Below are 21,617 nucleotides of genomic sequence, written 5' to 3'. Positions count from 1 at the left end.
ACGTCACTCTGCTACTCGGACTCCTCCTCCTCCTCACTCCACTGCCAGCCAGTGCCACCAGCCAGGTACTATTGAACTTGTTTCAAACTTTTTGTATGGAGAAGCGGGCAGAGGGGGAAGCGCTAGCGGAGGGGGTGGGGGGAATTTCCGACCCCCCCCGCGACCGGGGCATGCTCCCCCCTTATGCCTGCGACCCCATAGGGCCCCCAAAATGGGCATGTTCGGGGGTCCCATTGACTCCCATTGAGTTCGGCGTTCGGGCCGAACATGCCGAACATCTGGCCCATGTTCGGCCTGTTCGGCCCGAACCCGAACATCCAGGTGTTCGCCCAACACTAGCCAGTATCAAGACACTTTAGGGAGTTTCATGATGGAGATACTACATGCTTAAAGTACTTTGTAATACAGCAGTGGAAGATGGGACCTAGAGGAGGAAACCTTGACCTAAAATTACGTCAACTGGAGGCCAAATGGATTTATCGTCTGGGCACTTTGAGCCCAGGTGGATTGAATGAAGGCTTTACATATACTCCCTTCATCTAAAATGTTAGTAAATATAAAACAGGAAACAACAATCCCCTTGTGTATAGGCTTTGCTTTTCTCTTTTGGAAATCAAATTCAGTCATCAGAATGTTCTTGAATAGGGTCATAAATTATGGTATCGATCATATATATTTGCTAGGTTATAGGTACATATATTTACGGAAAAATTATATGTAGACATGGTTGTTTTATTACAATGATGCAGGCATATATGTCGCATATCTTTGGGATGTATAGTTCCAAAGATGTGGGTTTGAACAAGGATATTATCTCTTTGAGATGTATTCTAAGAAGAATCTTATGAATAACAATTGGATATCAGCATTGTTTTGTATATAAACAGCCTGTAATGCCTTTCGTATCGATTTAATATATGAGGAATAGCAAATTATTTATGAATAAGGTGGATGACTGGAAATTGAATAAATGATGCCATCTAAGTCATGCCCTGCAAGATTGTTTATATTGTGGATACTCCGGTGAATATAAGTAGAGGAATGACAGCTTGCGTGTCAAGCTGGCTCCCACAACTTCCTGGGGGTGTATACATCCAATCCCCTGCTCGCTAAGAATTGAAGGCCAATGATGCGGCTGAAACGGAGGTGTGTTTAGACATGTGGGGCGAGCGGCGAGTGTCATCATGACGCGGCGGGGAGGAGTGAATGGTAAACTCCCCCTTACGCCGGCGTCTACTGAATAGACATCAGCCCTGAACGGGTATCTATAGCAACGCTGCGTCACATGCAGCGATTGGAGGAAGGGGATGTGGGAGGGGCGAAAGGAGAGGAATCCACCAATAGGAAGTCTCTAATGACTTCCTATGGACAGGGTACGACGAGTGGCGTTTTTCTACTTAAATTACAAGCGGCAGAGCGGTTCACAGAGGGGTGAATAGGGGACCTATGAAGGATGTCCCCCCTGTTTTTTTGGAGGTAATAGGCCTTATTTTAAAGTGCTTTTGAAATACAATGGAAAGTAATAGGCCAGCCAATGGCCATGCACAGACAGTGACTGAAAGGGAACTTGACCAATAAGGATGCTGAGGAAACAGATGGGATAGGTCTTGATGAGTACCGCCTCCCCAATAGAGTATATAAGGAGCTCAGAAAGTCACTCAGTTTGATGCTGTCAGAGCAAGAGAGCACATTGCTCTCATTTGTTGTTTTTCATACTACATGTATATATAATGCTTTAGCTTTCTTTTGATGCACTAGCAGCCTTTACACTTTAGCACTTTTCCCTGACGACGACTCCAATTAGGGGGTTGAAACATGTTGGATTGGTGGAGGGTTTTAATTCATATGTAGCAAGTTAATAGCAATCAGTCAGAGTATAGGATTGAGCATTGCAATAGAACCCCTTTGTGGATATATATGCTCTTTATGGTACTATAAATCCTACTCTGTTATGGACGTGTAATTAAAAATAAAAACAACAAAAAACAAAAATAAGTGATTTTATATGAATTAATAAAAGTTATATTTTAATATACTTCTTAAAAAGGATCAATTATGTGTATTTTCTAGAAATCAGATTTGTGAATTGTGCCCCAGGACTAAGTCGGTCCCCACACAGCATCTCTGCCTGCAGGCCGCTTGACTGCCTTCTCTGCCACCACCAACAGGTTCCAGGACTCCAGGTGGATTCCTGAATTTTTAAGGCCCCTGCTAGCAGCGGCCGCTATAATCATTTTTCTGGTGCGTGTACATGCCTGCCTAATTTTTCTGGCTGCACTGCGGCTGCAACAACAAAACAAAAGGCATGTACATGTGTCAATTTCCCTTCATGATCATTACCTTGCCACGGTAAAGGGGCTTGCATATCACAATGAAGCAATGACCCCTGGCTATATGAGTGTCTCGGGGGCGGGGGCACACCCAAGATATTAAGGACGTTGCTTCATTGTGGACAGACCAAATTCGATCAGCTGGACAGTCACTGTTGTTCTATCATTGAGCTACCACAGCCCGGCGACCATATGGGCTTGAAAACCACTATCGCCTGCACTCTGGCCATGGTGCGCACCAGTCCAGCACGGCCGTCACTAGACAAACAGCTGTTTGCGGTGCGTTACACAGTGAGTTTGGTCTGTCAGTGTGAAGCAATACTCTAATTACACTCCCTGATTGATGTATATGTTACGGCCAGAACCCGCAGTGTGGCCACTTCTAGTTCTGGCCGGCCACTTCGGGTTCTGGCCGGCCAATATGCAAAGTGGCCGCAGCGCAGCGGCCAATGTGAGAAATGTTTTGTTTACGCCGTCTCGCTGCGGCCAAATTGATGACTAAACTTGCTTAATTTAATGAAATATCCGGCGGCAATGTAATAGATGAAGCCGCCGGCTTTCGCACTCTCCCCGATCCCACATCCCTTCCCTCCCCGCCTCCCATACAATACGTAGCAGCCGGCGGGGACATGCAGCCGGAGAGTCGTTCGTCGCGGCAGGGGAATCCTGCCGTCCTGCAGAGCGGGTGCTGGCAGAAGCGATGTCTGCAGCCTCCCCCGCTCTGCTGCCCCTGCTGCGACGAACGACTCTCCGGCTGCATGTCCCCGCTGGCTGCTACGTATTGTATGGGAGGCTGGGAGAAGAGGGAGGGGGGATCAGGGAGAGGCAGTGCGAAAGCCGGCGGCTTCATCTATTACATTGCCGCCGGCTATATTTCATTAAATTAAGCAAGTTTTGTCATCAATTTGGCCGCAACGAGACGGCGTAAACATTACATTTCTCACATTGGCCGCTGCGCTGCGGCCACTTCGCATATTGGCCGGCCAGAACCCGAAGTGGCCGGCCAGAACTAGAAGTGGCCACACTTCGGGTTCTGGCCGTAACATATACACATGCAAGATGTTTTAGAGCACTTTAGGCCTTCAATTTAGCATGCAATGTGATTTCTGCCCTTAAAACGCTGCTGTGCGTCAAGTCCGGATTTTTCCCCCGGGACTTTTGGCATGTATCCCACTCCGCCATGCCCCCCTCCAGGTGTCAGACTCCTTGAAACATCTTTTCCATCACTTTAGTGGCCAGCCCAGAATTAGTGTTTGTAATTTTCAAAGTTCGCCTCCCCATTGAAGTTTGCGCGAACTTTCACGTTTGAGGTTCACAAACCGAAAATCAGAGGTTTGAGCCATCTCTATTACACAAATGTAATTTTGTGTATCTTTCAGAATTTACATGTCGGAATTTGGTAAATTCTGAGATCCGACAACTCAAAATTGCTAAATTCTGATGCAAAAGTTAAATACCTAATATCACAAAACTCAGGCACCCATTCCTAATACATACATGAGGTGACATGTGACATGATGAGATAGAAATGTATATATACAGTGCCAAGCACACAAATAACTAGGCTGTGTTCCATTTTTTTCTTTCTGTGCCTGAAAGAGTTAAACATCAGGTATGTATGTGACAGTTTCTGTCCATGTCAGGACTGGGTCAGACTAGAGCATAACCCTCACTAACAAAGGCATTACAACCATAAAACACTTTCCTAGCAGAAAATGCCTTCTAAGAGCAGGAAAAAGATAAAATGGGTTAATAGTTCATAGATTTTAGTTGTGGTATACCGTATTTTCCGGACCATAAGACGCACTTTTTCTCCCTCAAAAGTGGGGGAAAAAAGTGTGTGCGTCTTATGGTCCGAATGTAACAATTTGAACCAGCGGGCCCACACAAACATCGGTCGTCAGCGTGTGTCACTCGCTTTAAAGGTAGTCTCCACGTGGCCTCCAATTCCATATTCTTTCTTTAGATGCCAGCCAATCATTTGAGGGCACTGTCAATCATGGCCGCAGCAGCGGCCCGACATGCTGACCCCTGCTGTCCCACTTCCTCCTGGCCTGATGCTTCCGTGTACAGCGGCGTCCATGCGTGCGTTCCACGAAGTCTCATCTGTCAGAGTGCTGCCTCGCTCGTCTTGAAATGCCCATTTTGAGTAACTGGCAGTCTTGGTCAGACACGCTGACCCATATGCTGTCCCGTGCACCAGCGAGTTCGATCGCTGTTCCTCCCGGCTTCTGCCTCCATATGTTCCTATCAGGCGCCGCCAGCCAATCAGGAGGGGCCGATGGTCTTGAGGGCGGGAGCAGGCGCTGCCGTTCTGGCCAATCACTGCACTTGCTGAGATCAGCGAGTGCAGTGATTGGCCAGAACGGCAGAGCCTGCTCAAGACCATCGGCCCCCTCCTGATTGGCTGGTGGCGCCTGATAGGAACATATGGAGGCAGAAGCCGGGAGGAACAGCGATCGAACTCGCTGGTGCGGGGGACAGCATATGGGTCAGCGTGTCTGACCAAGACTGCCAGTTACTCAAAATGGGCATTTCAAGACGAGCGAGGCAGCACTCTGACAGATGAGACTTCGTGGAACGCACGCATGGACACCGCTGTACACGGAAGCATCAGGCCAGGAGGAAGTGGGACAGCAGGGGTCAGCATGTCGGGCCGCTGCAGCGGCCATGATAGACAGCGCCCCCAAATGATTGGCTGGCATCTAAAGAAAGAATATGGAATTGGAGGCCACGTGGAGACTACCTTTAAAGCGAGTGATACGCTGGTGCATTGGTGCGGTGAGTGAGGACCTGACTGGCCGGCAGGCATCTAAAGGGGACCATGGGAGGTGCAGCATAAGGCCACAGGACAGAGAGGGGGACACAGAACAGAAAAAGGGGGCACAGAATGAACGCAGGAAGGACATGGGAGGCATAGGACAGACATTGGAAGGACTGAGGAGGACAAGGAGCGACACAAAAGGCACAAGGGGGCAGTGGTGCTCAGCAGAGCTCGAATATTCGAGTAGCTTGAATATTCGAGCTCTTTTTCAGCTATTCGAGCTCAGTATTCGAGCTCCGAATAGCTGCAGCTATTCGAATGGGCTATTCGAGTAAACGCGAATAGCCCATTCACTATTCGAGCTATTCGAGCAAACAGCGCTATTCGAGCTCGGGTACCGAGCTCGAATAGCGTCATAGCCCAGATTGATGTCCTTAGAGCCAATCAGAGGGCTCCCAGGCCCTCTGACGGCAGCCAATCACAGAGGGGGACCCTGGCCAGCCCCTACCCTATAAATAGCGGCCGCCATGTTCCGTATCTCCGTCCTTGCCTGAGACTTGCATAGAGAGAGAGTTGCTCCTTTGTGCTTTGGCTTAGCAAGAGCTTTATTGTGGTCATTTACCTAGCGTTTTTGCTCACATACACCTCCTATACACACCTATATTGTTGTTAGTTAGATAGACATTGTATTTTAGTTAGTAGCTTTTGTGTTACATAGAGAGAGACTCAGACAGCTGCTGCAGGCTTACAGCTTTAGGCCTCAGGGCCTGCCTGTGTGGGCAGCTGTCCTCCTGTCCTCTGTTAGTTTATTTCTCATTAGTATTAGACAGTATTAGATAGTATTAGACAGTATTTCTGCTGTCCCTTTACTACTTAGTGATTGTATTTTGTATTGTAGTTATATACTACTGTAACTGTACTAGGACACTCACTGTCACTGTTCATACTAGGCTACTAGCTCGGACTCCTGCGTGTGTGTGTGCACTCACTGTCTGTGTACTGTACACACACTCTATTTCCTTCTGATTACTGATTGATTATTGTAAATTCTACTTCCTGACAGTTACTACTTACTTACTGTAGTAGGGACACTCACTCAGTCACTGTTCATAGTCCAGCTCCTGCGCGTGTTTGCGCGTGCGTGCACTCACTGTCTGTAGTGTACACACACTCTATTTCCTTGTGATTACTACTGATTATTGTACCTGCTGCTAGTTGTACTTCCTGACTGTTACTACTTACTTACTGTACTAGGGAGTCGGGACACTCACTCAGTCACCTCACCCACCAACCCACCCCATTAAAGTACCCCACTTTTCTCCCGCCCTTTTCAAAAACTTTTGTGTTTACGCCCAAAACATCGAAGATGTCTGGAAGTGGCAGCCAGCGCGGTTTGGGCAAGGGGAAGGGCAGCAAGGGAATCAGGAGGAGAGGGAGCAGCATTGTGGCAAGCCGTGGCCGCGGCCGCGCCACCGTGCACAGTTCCACAGCAGCAGCGTCAGTGGCTAACATTCCTCCCATAGCCACTGGCCGTAGACGCCTTGGGCGCCGCCCAGCAGGAGCATCTGCAACTCACGCTGCAGAGACACAGCAGCAGCAGCGTGTAGCACCTGCTCCGATTTTCCTCCAGCCGGGTCGGAAACGTCCCATTGAGGAAAAGGATGCAGACACTGTGGTGCAACTGATGACGGAGGATGAGCAGCCCGCCATCAGCTCTGCATCCGAGGCCTCCACCCTCACCACCACCACCACCACCACCCCTGTTCGCAGCAGCCGCCCAGCAGGGCCTGGGGAGGAGGCCAGTTCACCGTAACAAGTTGGCGACCTGTCACTCAGCAGTATTTTTACCCCAGGCACCATCAGGGTATTGTCTGCTGTTGTTGGCGATTTGGAGGAGGAGATGCTGATGGGCACTTTGGGGGATGAGGGATTGGACAGCAAGACAGTGGCTACAGTCAAGCAGCCCATCCATGCATCAGGAGAGGAGTTTGGGGGGTCATCATCCCAGCAGGACATGTTTCAGGAGGGGGAGGATGATGATGACCCGGTGACAGACAGAGACTGGGTGCCACCACCTCCAGGGGATGTCGTCCTCAGCAGCTCTGAGGAGGAGGAGGAGGATGCGCTTGTGGGCCTTGCAAGGAGGCGCATCATTGCAAGCATTGGCAGCAGTAGGCAGGTCCCACAGCCTGCTGGTGTCTCAGGCTCAGCAGCAGCAGCAGCAGCATCTGCCAGTGCCACCACCAGCCGCACCCAAGTCCCCCCCCCCAACCACCACAGGGAGACAGGCGGCAGCAGCGCTTCCATGCCGTAGGGGGATGTTTCTGTCACCAATCTGGCGATTTTTCACCATGCCCACTGTGTACAGCAAGTACGCCACTTGCAACCACTATCAGCGGAAGTTGAGCAGAGGTGCAGACCCCTTAAAGTTCAGCACCAGCTCGCTCATCAACCACCTTTCTGCGAAACATTTCCACCAGCATGAGGAGTTCCAGAGGCTGAAGGCATCTGGTGCTGGCAGTGGCACCACACCCATCACTGCACAGCCTTCAGCTGCAGCAGCAGCAGCAACAGCAGCCACCCGCCCTCCTGCTCCTCCAGCAGCACCAGCAGGAGTGCGGAAACGCACTGCTCCTCCCCCCTCTGCAACTCCTGCCGCCGACACTGAGGCCTGTTCTGGCAGCCAGTCCTCAGTGGCCTCCTCCGCTGTGTCTGCTGATTCCCGTGCCAGCAAAAGGCCACGCCAGAGCCTTTTGAGCGAGTCCTTCCAGGGGGTGGTTAGGGCTCTGCCTCCCAGCAGCCGTCGCGTGCGGCAGCTGAACGGCTTGCTGGCACGGGCCATGTGCTCCCAACTCCTGCCGTACACGCTCGTGCAGGAGGGGAGCGACATTCGTGCGCTGCTTGCTTGCGCAGCCCCAGACTGGCAGTTCCCCAGCAGACACTTCTTCGCCCGCAAGGCCATTCCTGCACTGCACCGCTTTGTGATGGCCAATGTGGAGCGAGGGCTGGAGCACGCGGTTGGTGAAAGGGTCCACGTCACCATGGACTCCTGGAGCAGCCGCTTCGGGACAGGCCGCTACCTGTCCTTCACTGTCCACTGGGTCAGCTTGGTGGAAGGGGGTGAGGATGGGAGAGCAGCAGCGGGCACAGCAGCAGCAGCAACACAGTGGGTGGTGCCACCCCGCAGGGTCAGGGGAACTGCAGCAGGTTCCTCCGATCCTCTGCCATCCTCCGGCACACCTGGCCAAACCCCCCGCCTCAGCAGCAGCATGAAGGCCCGCCACTGCCAAGCGCTGCTGCACTTGGTCAGCCTTGGGAAGACCAAGCTGACGGCAACCCATGTGTTGGCCAAACTCCAGGAGCAGGAGAGGATTTGGCTGACCCCCAGAGGCCTCAGAGTCGGAGAGGTGGTGGCCGACAATGGGGCCAATCTGGTTGCCGCAATAGACAGGGGAAACCTGACCCACATCCCCTGTCTTGCCCACGTGCTGAACCTGGTGGTGCAAAAGTTCTTGCGCACCTACCAGGGGATGGGCGAACTGCTGGAAACGGCAAGGAACGTTGTGCGTCACTTCCGGCGCTCGGCTGCAGCCTGTGCGAGCCTGGAAGACGTGCAAAAGGAGCTGGAGCTGCCACGCCATCGGCTGATCCTTGACGTTCCGACTCGCTGGAACTCCACCCTGGCGATGTTGGAGCGTCTGGTTGAACAGAAGCACGCTGTCAACCAGTACCTTGCCCTGGCCACTGTTTCCGCCGCTCAGAGAAGGGACAAGACCAGCAACATCCCGTCCATCGTCCCCGATGATGACTGGAGGCACATGCAGCAGGTGTGCTTAGTGCTGGCTCCCTTTCTGCAGGCCACTAACATGGTGAGCAGGGACCATGCTATGGTCTGCGAGTGGGTGCCCCTGGTTTGTCTGCTGAACAGGGCCCTCGATGCTTTGCTGGAACAGGGAGCGGCAGCCTTGGACCAGCAGGAGCGGCGAGCAGCTGCACAGTCCACCTCTGAGGGGGAGGAGGAGGAGGACTTGGTGGAGGTCCCTGACCTTGCTGCTGATGAGGGGGAGCAGCACAGTGCAGCTGAGTTGGTGCGGGGGTGGAGAGAGTATGAGGCTGATGAGGCAGAGGAGGAGGATGAGGACAGCAGCACTGCCGTCGATGTGCCAGCAGACGTGGCCCGCCTCTTCCCAATGGCAGCGCACATGCTGACGTGCCTGCGCAGGGACCCCAGGGTGATCCAGATGAAGCAGAGGGAGGACATCTGGATCAGCATGATGTTGGACCCACGCCTCAAGGGGAAGTTGAGCCAGTTCCTGCCGCCTGCAGGAGGAGACCCAGCGCAACAAATAAGGAGCTTGCAGCAGGCCCTTGTTGAGCGCTTGGAGGAAGCCTTCCCCCAGCCTTCCACCCCCACTGTCCAGCAGCCAGCACAGAGGCAGCAGCAGGTGCCTGCATCCAGCAGCAAGCGCCCCACAGACCTGCTGTCTCTCAGCCACGAGCTCTACAGGACTGTAGAGGCTCCGGCAGCAGTGACTAGAGAGGAGGTGCATGCAGCAGCATCCTCCACCGGTCACAGCCAGCGCCTGACCCGCATGGTGGCTGACTACATGGGGTCCTACAGCGGGCTTGACAGCGATGCCCCTGTTGATCCCATGGAGTATTGGGTCAAGCGCCTGGAGATCTGGAGCGAGCTGGCGCAGTACGCCCTGGAAGTGCTGTCCTGCCCCCCTTCCAGCGTGCTGTCCGAGCGCTGCTTCAGTGCAGCTGGTGGCGTGGTCACCGAGAAACGCTCACGTCTGTCTCACAAGTCTGTGGACAGACTGACGTTTCTCAAGATGAACCAGGCGTGGGTGGAAGGCGAGTTCCTGGCCCCTGTTGTCGGCGAGAGGGGGACATGAACTGGCTAAGAACCATCGTTAATGTGCCTTACCACCCTTTACCACCTCCTGGCTCCTGCTCACTAAGCCAGCCTGGTTCACTTTGACTATTACTTCGCCTGCAGCCACACATTTTACACCTACAGTGGGCTGCTGTGTACTGCCCTTCTGCTGTCTGTCTGTGTTTCCCACTGCCAGGGTACACAGATTTACCTTCTGCTGCCACTCTGCCACCAGCTATTACGTCAAACAATAGCTATATATCTGTGTAATTTTTTTTACAAACAAAACCAAAAAACCATTAAAAAAAAAAAAAAGGTTTAATTTTTCTGAGGTGCCCGGGTTGAAAACTGTGTTGTCCCAGTTGTGTATTGGACACGATGTGGGCTGCACGACCGCTGTCTGGGACCTCCTGTTGTGTTTATTTACGGCCTGGTTTCACCGCTAGGTACCAGGGCTATTATGTCACGCTGCCTGCCTGCTGCCACACTCACACTACTCCTCCATTCCTCCTGCTGATGCTGCTGTCTGTCTGTGTTTCCCACTGCCAGGGTACACAGAATTAGCTTCTGCTGCCACCCTGCCACCAGCTATTACGTCAAACAATAGCTGCTCACATAATTACTCCTCCATTCCTCCTGCTGCTGCTGTCTGTCTGTGTTTCCCAACGCCAGGGTACACAGATTTACCTTCTGCTGCCACTCTGCCACCAGCTATTACGTCAAAAAATAGCTATATCTGTGTAATTGGTTGTAAAACCAAAACTACAAAACCATTACAAAAAAAAAGGTTTAAGTTTTCTGAGGTGCCCGGGTTGAAAACTGTGTTGTCCCAGATGCCCCTGTGCCATGGACACACCAGTATATATATATATATATATATATATATATATATATATATATATATATATATATATATATATATATATATATATGACACACCAGTATATATATATATATGTATATATATATATATATATATATATATATATATTATGTATATAAAAAAAAAATTCCCTGATTTTTGTCCACAAAACCTAGGTGCGTCTTATGGTCCGGAGCGTCTTATGGTCCGAAAAATACGGTAATTCAATGAATGTGTCATTTGACAGAGAAAATTAAACTGTAAAAAGGTAGATTAAAATATAGAATAAAACTGTGGGATACCTAAAAAGTGGGTAATTTTTAGGAGGAGGAGGATAGCTACAATTGTTTCTCATCGCTTCATCTTCAACTCCCGTTTCTTTTATATATGATTATAAAGATTATTATTATTTTGATTGTTGAATTTTACAACTAAAATATCCCATCATCTCTGCAGCTTAAACAAGGGAAGGACAGATTTATCTTTAATTTTGAGATCAACAAAGGAGCATTTGACAAGAGCACACTTGTTCTCTACCTTGACAAGGTAAGAAAGTCTTTTTTATAAATGTGTGGGTTTTGTTTTGTGCAACTTTTTGATAACTGAATACTTAACCACTTTACAGGCTTCACCAATCCCATGCCCCCCCCCCTCGGAGACCAGGCCATTTTTCATACAAAAAAAGGCCACTGCAGCTTTAAAGCGGTATCACCATAAAAATCAAATTTCAACAGCAACTGGTCTGAGTGTATTAAGTGATAAAGATGCTAAGCCTGCATTCAAAACTTTTTTCTGCTGTTATGGTTTGGAGATATTACATACTATAGGAGCACTGGCCCTAGTGCCAAACAGTGCCAAAAAGTTGAATGCTGGGAGTTCTTTTGAATGCTGGGAGTTCTCTTTATCTATAATATATTCCTCCTCTTCCTTTTATTTCCCTGCCTAGCTGATCACTTGTGTTTAAAGGGACTCCGAGCTCAAAAAAAAAAAGAAAGTTGTACTCACCATGGGCTTTCTCCAGCCCAGTGCTGGTCGGGAGGTCCCACGCCGGCGTCCTGGCTCCTCTCCTTCTCCCCGCTCCGGAATGGCTGGCAGGCCGCAGCCCGGGCGACACTCTCCCGAGTGTCGGGCTTCTTCTTCCGCATATGACGCGGATTACGTCACACGCCGGCCGCCTCGCGTCATCATGGCGGCCGGCGTGAAAGTACTGCGCATGCGCGAACAAAGCGCGCATGCGCAGTACTTTCACGCCGGCCGCCATGATGACGCGAGGCGGCCGGCGTGTGACGTAATCCGCGTCATATGCGGAAGAAGAAGCCCGACACTCGGGAGAGTGTCGCCCGGGCTGCGGCCTGCCAGCCATTCCGGAGCGGGGAGAAGGAGAGGAGCCAGGACGCCGGCGTGGGACCTCCCGACCAGCACTGGGCTGGAGAAAGCCCATGGTGAGTACAACTTTCTTTTTTTTTTTTGAGCTCGGAGTCCCTTTAAAAGCAAGGCTGAGGTGACTCAGGGATTGGATGTGTAAATAAAAAAAGACTCTGGGAGGAGGGCAGCTAATGAATACACAATGAGCAAGAGAAGGGAGGGGGGAAAACAAGAGTCAGGGAGGATATGATGTCAGCATTAGCTTGGCAAGATGTCCACTGCCTAGACTAGGATTTTCTGCTTTTCCTTTGTAAAAATCACAGGAATCATTACGTGGATAGCACAATACATCTGTTATGTAAGTAGAAGTAGTATTTATCTACTTATATGTGTGTTTTTTATTTCTATGTTAGCATGGGTGTCGCTTGTTCTTTAAGGCCTCACTGCAGGGCAGCACAACTCAGCCCACAAGTGATTCCCCCCATCCCCGCCTTTTCTTCCCACCAACAGAGCTTTCTTTCTGTTGTTGGGGTCTGAGTGCTCCCCCAGTGTTTATTTTTTTTATAAATGTTTATGTTCATGTTACCAAGCGGAGATGCATGTGCATAAGCGCTAGTGTTGGGCGAACATCTAGATGTTCGGGTTCGGGCCGAACAGGCCGAACATGGCCGCGATGTTCGTGTATTCGACCCGAACTCCGAACATAATGGAAGTCAATGGGGACCCGATCTTTTGTGCTTTGTAAAGCCTCCTTACATGCTACATACCCCAAATTTACAGGGTATGTGCACCTTGGGAGTGGGAACAATAGGAAAAAAAATAGCAAAAAGAGCTTATAGTTTTTGAGAAAATCGATTTTAAAGTTTCAAAGGGAAAACTGTCTTTTAAATGCGGGAAATGTCTGTTTTCTTTGCACAGGTAACATGCTTTTTGTCGGCATGCAGTCATAAATGTAATACATATAAGAGGTTCCAGGAAAAGGGACCGGTAACGCTAACCCAGCAGCAGCACACGTGATGGAACAGGAGGAAGGTGGCGCAGGAGCAGTGGTGCTCAGCAGAGCTCGAATATTCGAGTAGCTCGAATATTCGAGCTCTTTTCCAGCTATTCGAGCTCGGTATTCGAGCTCCGAATAGCTGTAGCTATTCGAATGGGCTATTCGCGTACACTCGAATAGCCCATTCACTATTCGAGCTATTCGAGCAAACGGCGCTATTCGAGCTCGGTACCGAGCTCGAATAGCGTCATAGCCCAGATTGATGTCCTTAGAGCCAATCAGAGGGCTCCCAGGCCCTCTGACGGCAGCCAATCACAGAGGGGGACCCTGGCCAGCTCCTACCCTATAAATAGCGGCCGCCATGTTACGTTTCTCCGTCCTTGCCTGAGACTTGCATAGAGAGAGAGTTGCTCCTTTGTGCTTTGGCTTAGCAAGAGCTTTATTGTGGTCATTTACCTAGCGTTTTTGCTCACATACACCTCCTATACACACCTATATTGTTGTTAGTTAGTTAGACATTGTATTTTAGTTAGTAGCTTTTGTGTTACATAGAGACAGGCCAGCTGCTGCAGGCTTACAGCTTTAGGCCTCAGGGCCTTGCCTGTGTGGGCAGCTGTCCTCCTGTCCTCTGTTTATTTCTCTCTATTCTATACCAGTATTTATGCTGTCCTTTACTACTGATTGTATTAGTATTGTAGTTATATATATACTGTAACTGTACTAGGACACTCACTGTCACTGTTCATAGGCTACTAGCTGCTCCTGCGTGTGTGCACTCACTGTCTGTGTACACACTACACACACTCTATTTCCTTCTGATAACTGATTGATTATTGTAATTGAATATTGTAATTAGTTAGTTGTACTTACTGTTACTACTTACTGTACTAGGAGTCTAGGACACTCAGTCACTGTTCATAGGCTACTAGCTCCTGCGTGTGTGCACTCACTGTCTGTGTACACACTACACACACTCTATTTCCTTCTGATAACTGATTGATTATTGTAATTAGTTAGTTGTACTTACTGTTACTACTTACTGTACTAGGAGTCTAGGACACTCAGTCACTGTTCATAGGCTACTAGCTCCTGCGTGTGTGCACTCACTGTCTGTGTACACACACTACACACACTCTATTTCCTTCTGATAACTGATTGCTTATTGTAATTAGTTAGTTGTACACTTACTGTTACTACTTACTCTTACTGTACTAGGAGTCTAGGACACTCAGTCACTGTTCATAGGCTACTAGCTCCTGCGTGTGTGCACTCACTGTCTGTGTACACACACTACACACACTCTATTTCCTTCTGATAACTGATTGCTTATTGTAATTAGTTAGTTGTACTTACTGTTACTACTTACTCTTACTGTACTAGGAGTCTAGGACACTCAGTCACTGTTCATAGGCTACTAGCTCCTGCGTGTGTGCACTCACTGTCTGTGTACACACACTACACACACTCTATTTCCTTCTGATAACTGATTGATTATTGTAATTAGTTAGTTGTACTTACTGACTGTTACTACTTACTTACTTACTGTACTAGGGACACTCACTCAGTCACTGTTCATAGGCTACTAGCTCCTGCGTGTGTGCACTCACTGTCTGTGTACACACACTACACACACTCTATTTCCTTCTGATAACTGATTGCTTATTGTAATTAGTTAGTTGTACTTACTGTTACTACTTACTCTTACTGTACTAGGAGTCTCTAGGACACTCAGTCACTGTTCATAGGCTACTAGCTCCTGCGTGTGTGCACTCACTGTCTGTGTACACACACTACACACACTCTATTTCCTTCTGATAACTGATTGCTTATTGTAATTAGTTAGTTGTACACTTACTGTTACTACTTACTCTTACTGTACTAGGAGTCTAGGACACTCAGTCACTGTTCATAGGCTACTAGCTCCTGCGTGTGTGCACTCACTGTCTGTGTACACACACTACACACACTCTATTTCCTTCTGATAACTGATTGCTTATTGTAATTAGTTAGTTGTACTTACTGTTACTACTTACTCTTACTGTACTAGGAGTCTAGGACACTCAGTCACTGTTCATAGGCTACTAGCTCCTGCGTGTGTGCACTCACTGTCTGTGTACACACACTACACACACTCTATTTCCTTCTGATAACTGATTGATTATTGTAATTAGTTAGTTGTACTTACTGACTGTTACTACTTACTTACTTACTGTACTAGGGACACTCACTCAGTCACTGTTCATAGGCTAGCTCCTGCGCGTGTTTGCGCGTGCGTGCACTCACTGTCTGTAGTGTACACACACTAAATTTACTTGTGATTACTACTGATTATTGTAACTGCTAGTTGTACTTCCTGACTGTTACTACTTACTTACTGTACTGGGGACACTCACTCAGTCACCTCAACCAACAAACCACTCCATTAAAGTACCCCACTTTTCACCCGCCCTTTTAAAAAACTTTTGTCTATACGCCCAAAACATCGAAGATGTCTGGAAGTGGCAGCCAGCGCGGTTTGGGCAAGGGGAAGGGCAGCAAGGGAATCAGGAGGAGAGGGAGCAGCATTGTGGCAGGCCGCGGCCGCGCCACCATGCACAGTTCCGCAGCAGCAGCAGCGTCAGTGGCTAACATTCCTCCCATAGCCACTGGCCGTGGACGCCTTGGGCGCCGCCCAGCAGGAGCATCTGCAACTCACGCTGCAGAGACACAGCAGCAGCAGCGTGTAGCACCTGCTCTGATTTTCCTCCAGCCGGGTCGGAAACGTCCCATTGAGGAAAAGCATGCAGACACTGTGGTGCAACTCATGACGGAGGATGAGCAGCCCGCCATCAGCTCTGCATCCGAGGCCTCCACCCTCACCACCACCCCTGTTCGCAGCAGCCGCCCAGCAGGGCCTGGGGAGGAGGCCAGTTCACCGTCAGTTGGCGACCTGTCATTCAGCAGTCTTTTGACCCCAGGCATCATGAGTCAATTGTCTGCTGTTGTTGGCGATTTTGAGGAGGAGATGCTGATGGGCACTTTGGGGGATGAGGGATTGGACAGCAAGACTGTGGCGACAGTCAAGCAGCCCATCCATGCATCAGGAGAGGAGTTTGGGGGGTCCTCATCCCAGCAGGACATGTTTCAGGAGGGGGAGGATGATGATGACCCGGTGACAGACAGAGACTGGGTGCCACCACCTCCAGGGGATGTCGTCCTCAGCAGCTCTGAGGAGGAGGAGGAGGATGCTCTTGTGGGCCTTGCAAGGAGGCGCATCATTGCAAGCATTGGCAGCAGCAGTAGGCAGGTCTCACAGCCTGCTGGTGTCTCAGGCTCAGCAGCAGCAGCAGCAGCATCTGCCAGTACCACCACCAGCCGCACCCAAGCCCCCCAAGCCCCCCCCCCCCCCCCAACCACCACAGGGAGACAGGCAGCAGCGCTTCCATGCTGTAGGGGGATGTTTCTGTCACCAATCTGGTGATATTTCACCATGCCCACTGTGTACAGCAAGTACGCCACTTGCAACCACTGTCAGCGGAAGTTGAGCAGAGGTGCAGACCCCTTAAAGTTCAGCACCAGCTCGCTCATCAACCACCTTGCTACGAAACATTTCCACCAGCATGAGGAGTTCCAGAGGCTGAAGGCATCTGGTGCTGGCAGTGGCACCACACCCATCACTGCACAGCCTTCAGCAGCAGCAGCAACAGCAGCCACCCGCCCTCCTGCTCCTCCAGCAGCACCAGCAGGAGTGCGGAAACGCACTGCTCCTCCCCCCTCTGCAACTCCTGCCGCCGACACTGAGGCCTGTTCTGGCAGCCAGTCCTCAGTGGCCTCCTCCGCTGTGTCTGCTGATTCCCGTGCCAGCAAAAGGCCACGCCAGAGCCTTTTGAGCGAGTCCTTCCAGGGGGTGGTTAGGGCTCTGCCTCCCAGCAGCCGTCGCGTGCGGCAGCTGAACGGCTTGCTGGCACGGGCCATGTGCTCCCAACTCCTGCCGTACACGCTCGTGCAGGAGGGGAGCGACATTCGTGCGCTGCTTGCTTGCGCAGCCCCAGACTGGCAGCTCCCCAGCAAACACTTTTTCTCCCGCAAGGCCATTCCTGCACTGCACCGCTTTGTGATGGCCAATGTGGAGCGAGGGCTGGAGCACGCGGTTGGTGAAAGGGTCCACGTCACCATGGACTCCTGGAGCAGCCGCTTCGGGACAGGCCGCTACCTGTCCTTCACTGTCCACTGGGTCAGCTTGGTGGAAGGGGGTGAGGATGGGAGAGCAGCAGCGGGCACAGCAGCAGCAGCAACACAGTGGGTGGTGCCACCCCGCAGGGTCAGGGGAACTGCAGCAGGTTCCTCCGATCCTCTGCCATCCTCCGGCACACCTGGCCAAACCCCCCGCCTCAGCAGCAGCGTGAAGGCCCGCCACTGCCAAGCGCTGCTGCACTTGGTCAGCCTTGGGAAGACCAAGCTGACGGCAACCCATGTGTTGGCCAAACTCCAGGAGCAGGAGAGGATTTGGCTGACCCCCAGAGGCCTCAGAGTCGGAGAGGTGGTGGCCGACAATGGGGCCAATCTGGTTGCCGCAATAGACAGGGGAAACCTGACCCACATCCCCTGTCTTGCCCACGTGCTGAACCTGGTAGTGCAGAAGTTCTTGCGCACCTACCAGGGGATGGGCGAACTGCTGGAAATGGCAAGGAACGTTGGGCGTCACTTCCGGCGCTCGGCTGCAGCCTGTGCGAGCCTGGAAGACGTGCAAAAGGAGCTGGAGCTGCCACGCCATCGGCTGATCCTTGACGTTCCGACTCGCTGGAACTCCACCCTGGCGATGTTGGAGCGTCTGGTTGAACAGAAGCGCGCTGTCAAACAGTACCTTGCCCTGGCCACTGTTTCCGCCGCTCAGAGAAGGGACAAGACCAGCAACATCCCGTCCATCGTCCCCGATGATGACTGGAGGAACATGCAGCAGGTGTGCTTAGTGCTGGCTCCCTTTCTGCAGGCCACTAACATGGTGAGCAGGGACCATGCTATGGTCTGCGAGTGGGTGCCCCTGGTTTGTCTGCTGAACAGGGCCCTCGATGCTTTGCTGGAACAGGGAGCGGCAGCCTTGGACCAGCAGGAGCGGCAAGCAGCTGCACAGTCCACCTCTGAGGGGGAGGAGGAGGAGGACTTGGTGGAGGTCCCTGACCTTGCTGCTGATGAGGGGGAGCAGCACAGTGCAGCTGAGTTGGTGCGGGGGTGGAGAGAGGATGAGGCTGACGAGGCAGAGGAGGAGGATGAGGACAGCAGCACTGCCGTCGATGTGCCAGCAGACGTGGCCCGCCTCTTCCCAATGGCAGCGCACATGCTGACGTGCCTGCGCAGAGACCCCAGGGTGATCCAGATGAAGCAGAGGGAGGACATCTGGATCAGCATGATGTTGGACCCACGCCTCAAGGGGAAGTTGAGCCAGTTCCTGCCGCCTGCAGGAGGAGACCCAGCGCAACAAATAAGGAGCTTGCAGCAGGCCCTTGTTGAGCGCTTGGAGGAAGCCTTCCCCCAGCCTTCCACCCCCACTGTCCAGCAGCCAGCACAGAGGCAGCAGCAGGTGCCTGCATCCAGCAGCAAGCGCCCCACAGACCTGCTGTCTCTCAGCCACGAGCTCTACAGGACTGTAGAGGCTCCGGCAGCAGTGACTAGAGAGGAGGTGCATGCAGCAGCATCCTCCACCGGTCACAGCCAGCGCCTGACCCGCATGGTGGCTGACTACATGGGGTCCTACAGCGGGCTTGACAGCGATGCCCCTGTTGATCCCATGGAGTATTGGGTCAAGCGCCTGGAGATCTGGAGCGAGCTGGCGCAGTACGCCCTGGAAGTGCTGTCCTGCCCCCCTTCCAGCGTGCTGTCCGAGCGCTGCTTCAGTGCAGCTGGTGGCGTGGTCACCGAGAAACGCTCACGTCTGTCTCACAAGTCTGTGGACAGACTGACGTTTCTCAAGATGAACCAGGCGTGGGTGGAAGGCGAGTTCCTGGCCCCTGTTGTCGGCGAGAGGGGGACATGAACTGGCTAAGAACCATCGTTAATGTGCCTTACCACCCTTTACCACCTCCTGGCTCCTGCTCACTAAGCCAGCCTGGTTCACTTTGACTATTACGTCGCCTGCAGCCACACATTTTACACCTACAGTGGGCTGCTGTGTACTGCCCTTCTGCTGTCTGTCTGTGTTTCCCACTGCCAGGGTACACAGATTTACCTTCTGCTGCCACTCTGCCACCAGCTATTACGTCAAACAATAGCTATATATCTGTGTAATTTTTTTTACAAACAAAACCAAAAAACCATAAAAAAAAAAAAAGGTTTAATTTTTCTGAGGTGCCCGGGTTGAAAACTGTGTTGTCCCAGTTGTGTATTGGACACGATGTGGGCTGCACGACCGCTGTCTGGGACCTCCTGTTGTGTTCATTTACTGCCTGGTATCACCGCTAGGTACCAGGGCTATTATGTCATGCTGCCTGCCTGCTGCCACACTCACACTACTCCTCCATTCCTCCTGCTGATGCTGCTGTCTGTCTGTGTTTCCCAACGCCAGGGTACACAGATTTACCTTCTGCTGCCACTCTGCCACCAGCTATTACGTCAAAAAATAGCTATATCTGTGTAATTGGTTGTAAAACCAAAACTATAAAAAAAAAAAAAAAGGTTTAATTTTTCTGAGGGCCCGGGTTGAAAACTGTGTTGTCCCAGTTGTGTATTGGACACGATGTGGGCTGCACGACCGCTGTCTGGGACCTCCTGTTGTGTTCATTTACGGCCTGGTATCACCGCTAGGTACCAGGGCTATTATGTCACGCTGCCTGCCTGCTGCCACACTCACACTACTCCTCCATTCCTCCTGCTGATGCTGCTGTCTGTCTGTGTTTCCCAACGCCAGGGTACACAGATTTACCTTCTGCTGCCACTCTGCCACCAGCTATTACGTCAAAAAATAGCTATATCTGTGTAATTGGTTGTAAAACCAAAACTACAAAACCATAAAAAAAAAAAAAGGTTTAATTTTTCTGAGGTGCCCGGGTTGAAAACTGTGTTGTCCCAGTTGTGTATTGGACACAATGTGGGCTACACGACCGCTGTCTGGGACCTCCTGCCTGCTGTGTTTATTTACAGCCCTGGTATCACCGCTAGGTACCAGGGCTATTATGTCACGCTGCCTGCCTGCTGCCACACTCACACTACTCCTCCATTCCTCCTGCTGATGCTGCTGTCTGTCTGTGTTTCCCAACGTCAGGGTACACAGATTTACCTTCTGCTGCCACTCTGCCACCAGCTATTACGTCAAAAAATAGCTATATCTGTGTAATTGGTTGTAAAACCAAAACTACAAAACCATAAAAAAAAAAAAAAAGGTTTAATTTTTCTGAGGTGCCCGGGTTGAAAACTGTGTTGTCCCAGTTGTGTATTGGACACAATGTGGGCTACACGACCGCTGTCTGGGACCTCCTGCCTGCTGTGTTTATTTACAGCCCTGGTATCACCGCTAGGTACCAGGGCTATTATGTCACGCTGCCTGCCTGCTGCCACACTCACACTACTCCTCCATTCCTCCTGCTGATGCTGCTGTCTGTCTGTGTTTCCCAACGCCAGGGTACACAGAATTAGCTTCTGCTGCCACTCTGCCACCAGCTATTACGTCAAACAATAGCTGCTCACATTACTCCTCCATTCCTCCTGCTGCTGCTGCTGCTGTCTGTCTGTCTGTGTTTCCCAACGCCAGGGTACACAGATTTACCTTCTGCTGCCACTCTGCCACCAGCTATTACGTCAAAAAATAGCTATATCTGTCTGTGTAATTTGTTGTAAAAACAAAACCATAAAAAAAAAAAAAGGTTTAATTTTTCTGAGGTGCCCGGGTTGAAAACTGTGTTGTCCCAGTTGTGTATTGGACACAATGTGGGCTGCACGACCGCTGTCTGGGACCTCCTGCCTGCTGTGTTTATTTACAGCCCTGGTATCACCGCTAGGTACCAGGGCTATTATGTCACGCTGCCTGCCTCATTGACTGCCTGCTGCCACACACTCATCCTCCTCCTCCTACTGCTGAATTTACCTCCTGCTGTCTGTGTGTTTCCACTGCCAGGGAGCACATACAATGGCGCTTCCAACATGCGTGCGCCACCAGCTATTTGTTACGCTCAAAAATAGCTGCATTTCTTTAAAAAAAAAAATTTGAAAAGAGAAATAAGTGAAGAAGAAGACGATATAGAAGAAGATGAAGAAGATGATGATGAAGAAGAAGAAGATGAAGAAGAAGAAGATGAAGAAGAAGAAGAAGAAGAAGGAGAAGAAGATGAAGATGAAGAAGAAGAAGATGAAGAAGAAGAAGATGAAGAAGATGAAGAAGATGAAGATGAAGAAGATGAAGAAGATGAAGAAGAAGATGAAGAAGAAGAAGATGAAGAAGATGAAGAAGAAGA

The 21,617-nt window shown here is 50.9% G+C and overlaps 1 protein-coding gene across 1 annotated transcript in view; it reads left to right on the top strand.

Annotated features, from left to right (window-relative positions):
- Window positions 1-21,617, top strand: part of LOC137562604 (venom factor-like) — a 278,606-nt gene that overhangs the window by 220,374 nt on the left and 36,615 nt on the right. Inside the window, exon 35 of the mRNA XM_068274108.1 lies at window positions 11,292-11,381. Coding sequence (XP_068130209.1) covers window positions 11,292-11,381 — 90 coding nt within the window. The remainder of the gene's footprint in view (window positions 1-11,291; window positions 11,382-21,617) is intronic.

The sequence above is a fragment of the Hyperolius riggenbachi genome, chromosome 3, assembly GCF_040937935.1.
Source record: "Hyperolius riggenbachi isolate aHypRig1 chromosome 3, aHypRig1.pri, whole genome shotgun sequence".
In the NCBI taxonomy this organism is placed as follows: Eukaryota; Metazoa; Chordata; class Amphibia; order Anura; family Hyperoliidae; genus Hyperolius; species Hyperolius riggenbachi.
Note: the sequence above shows the minus strand (reverse complement) of the source record. Positions and strands in the feature narration are given on the sequence as shown.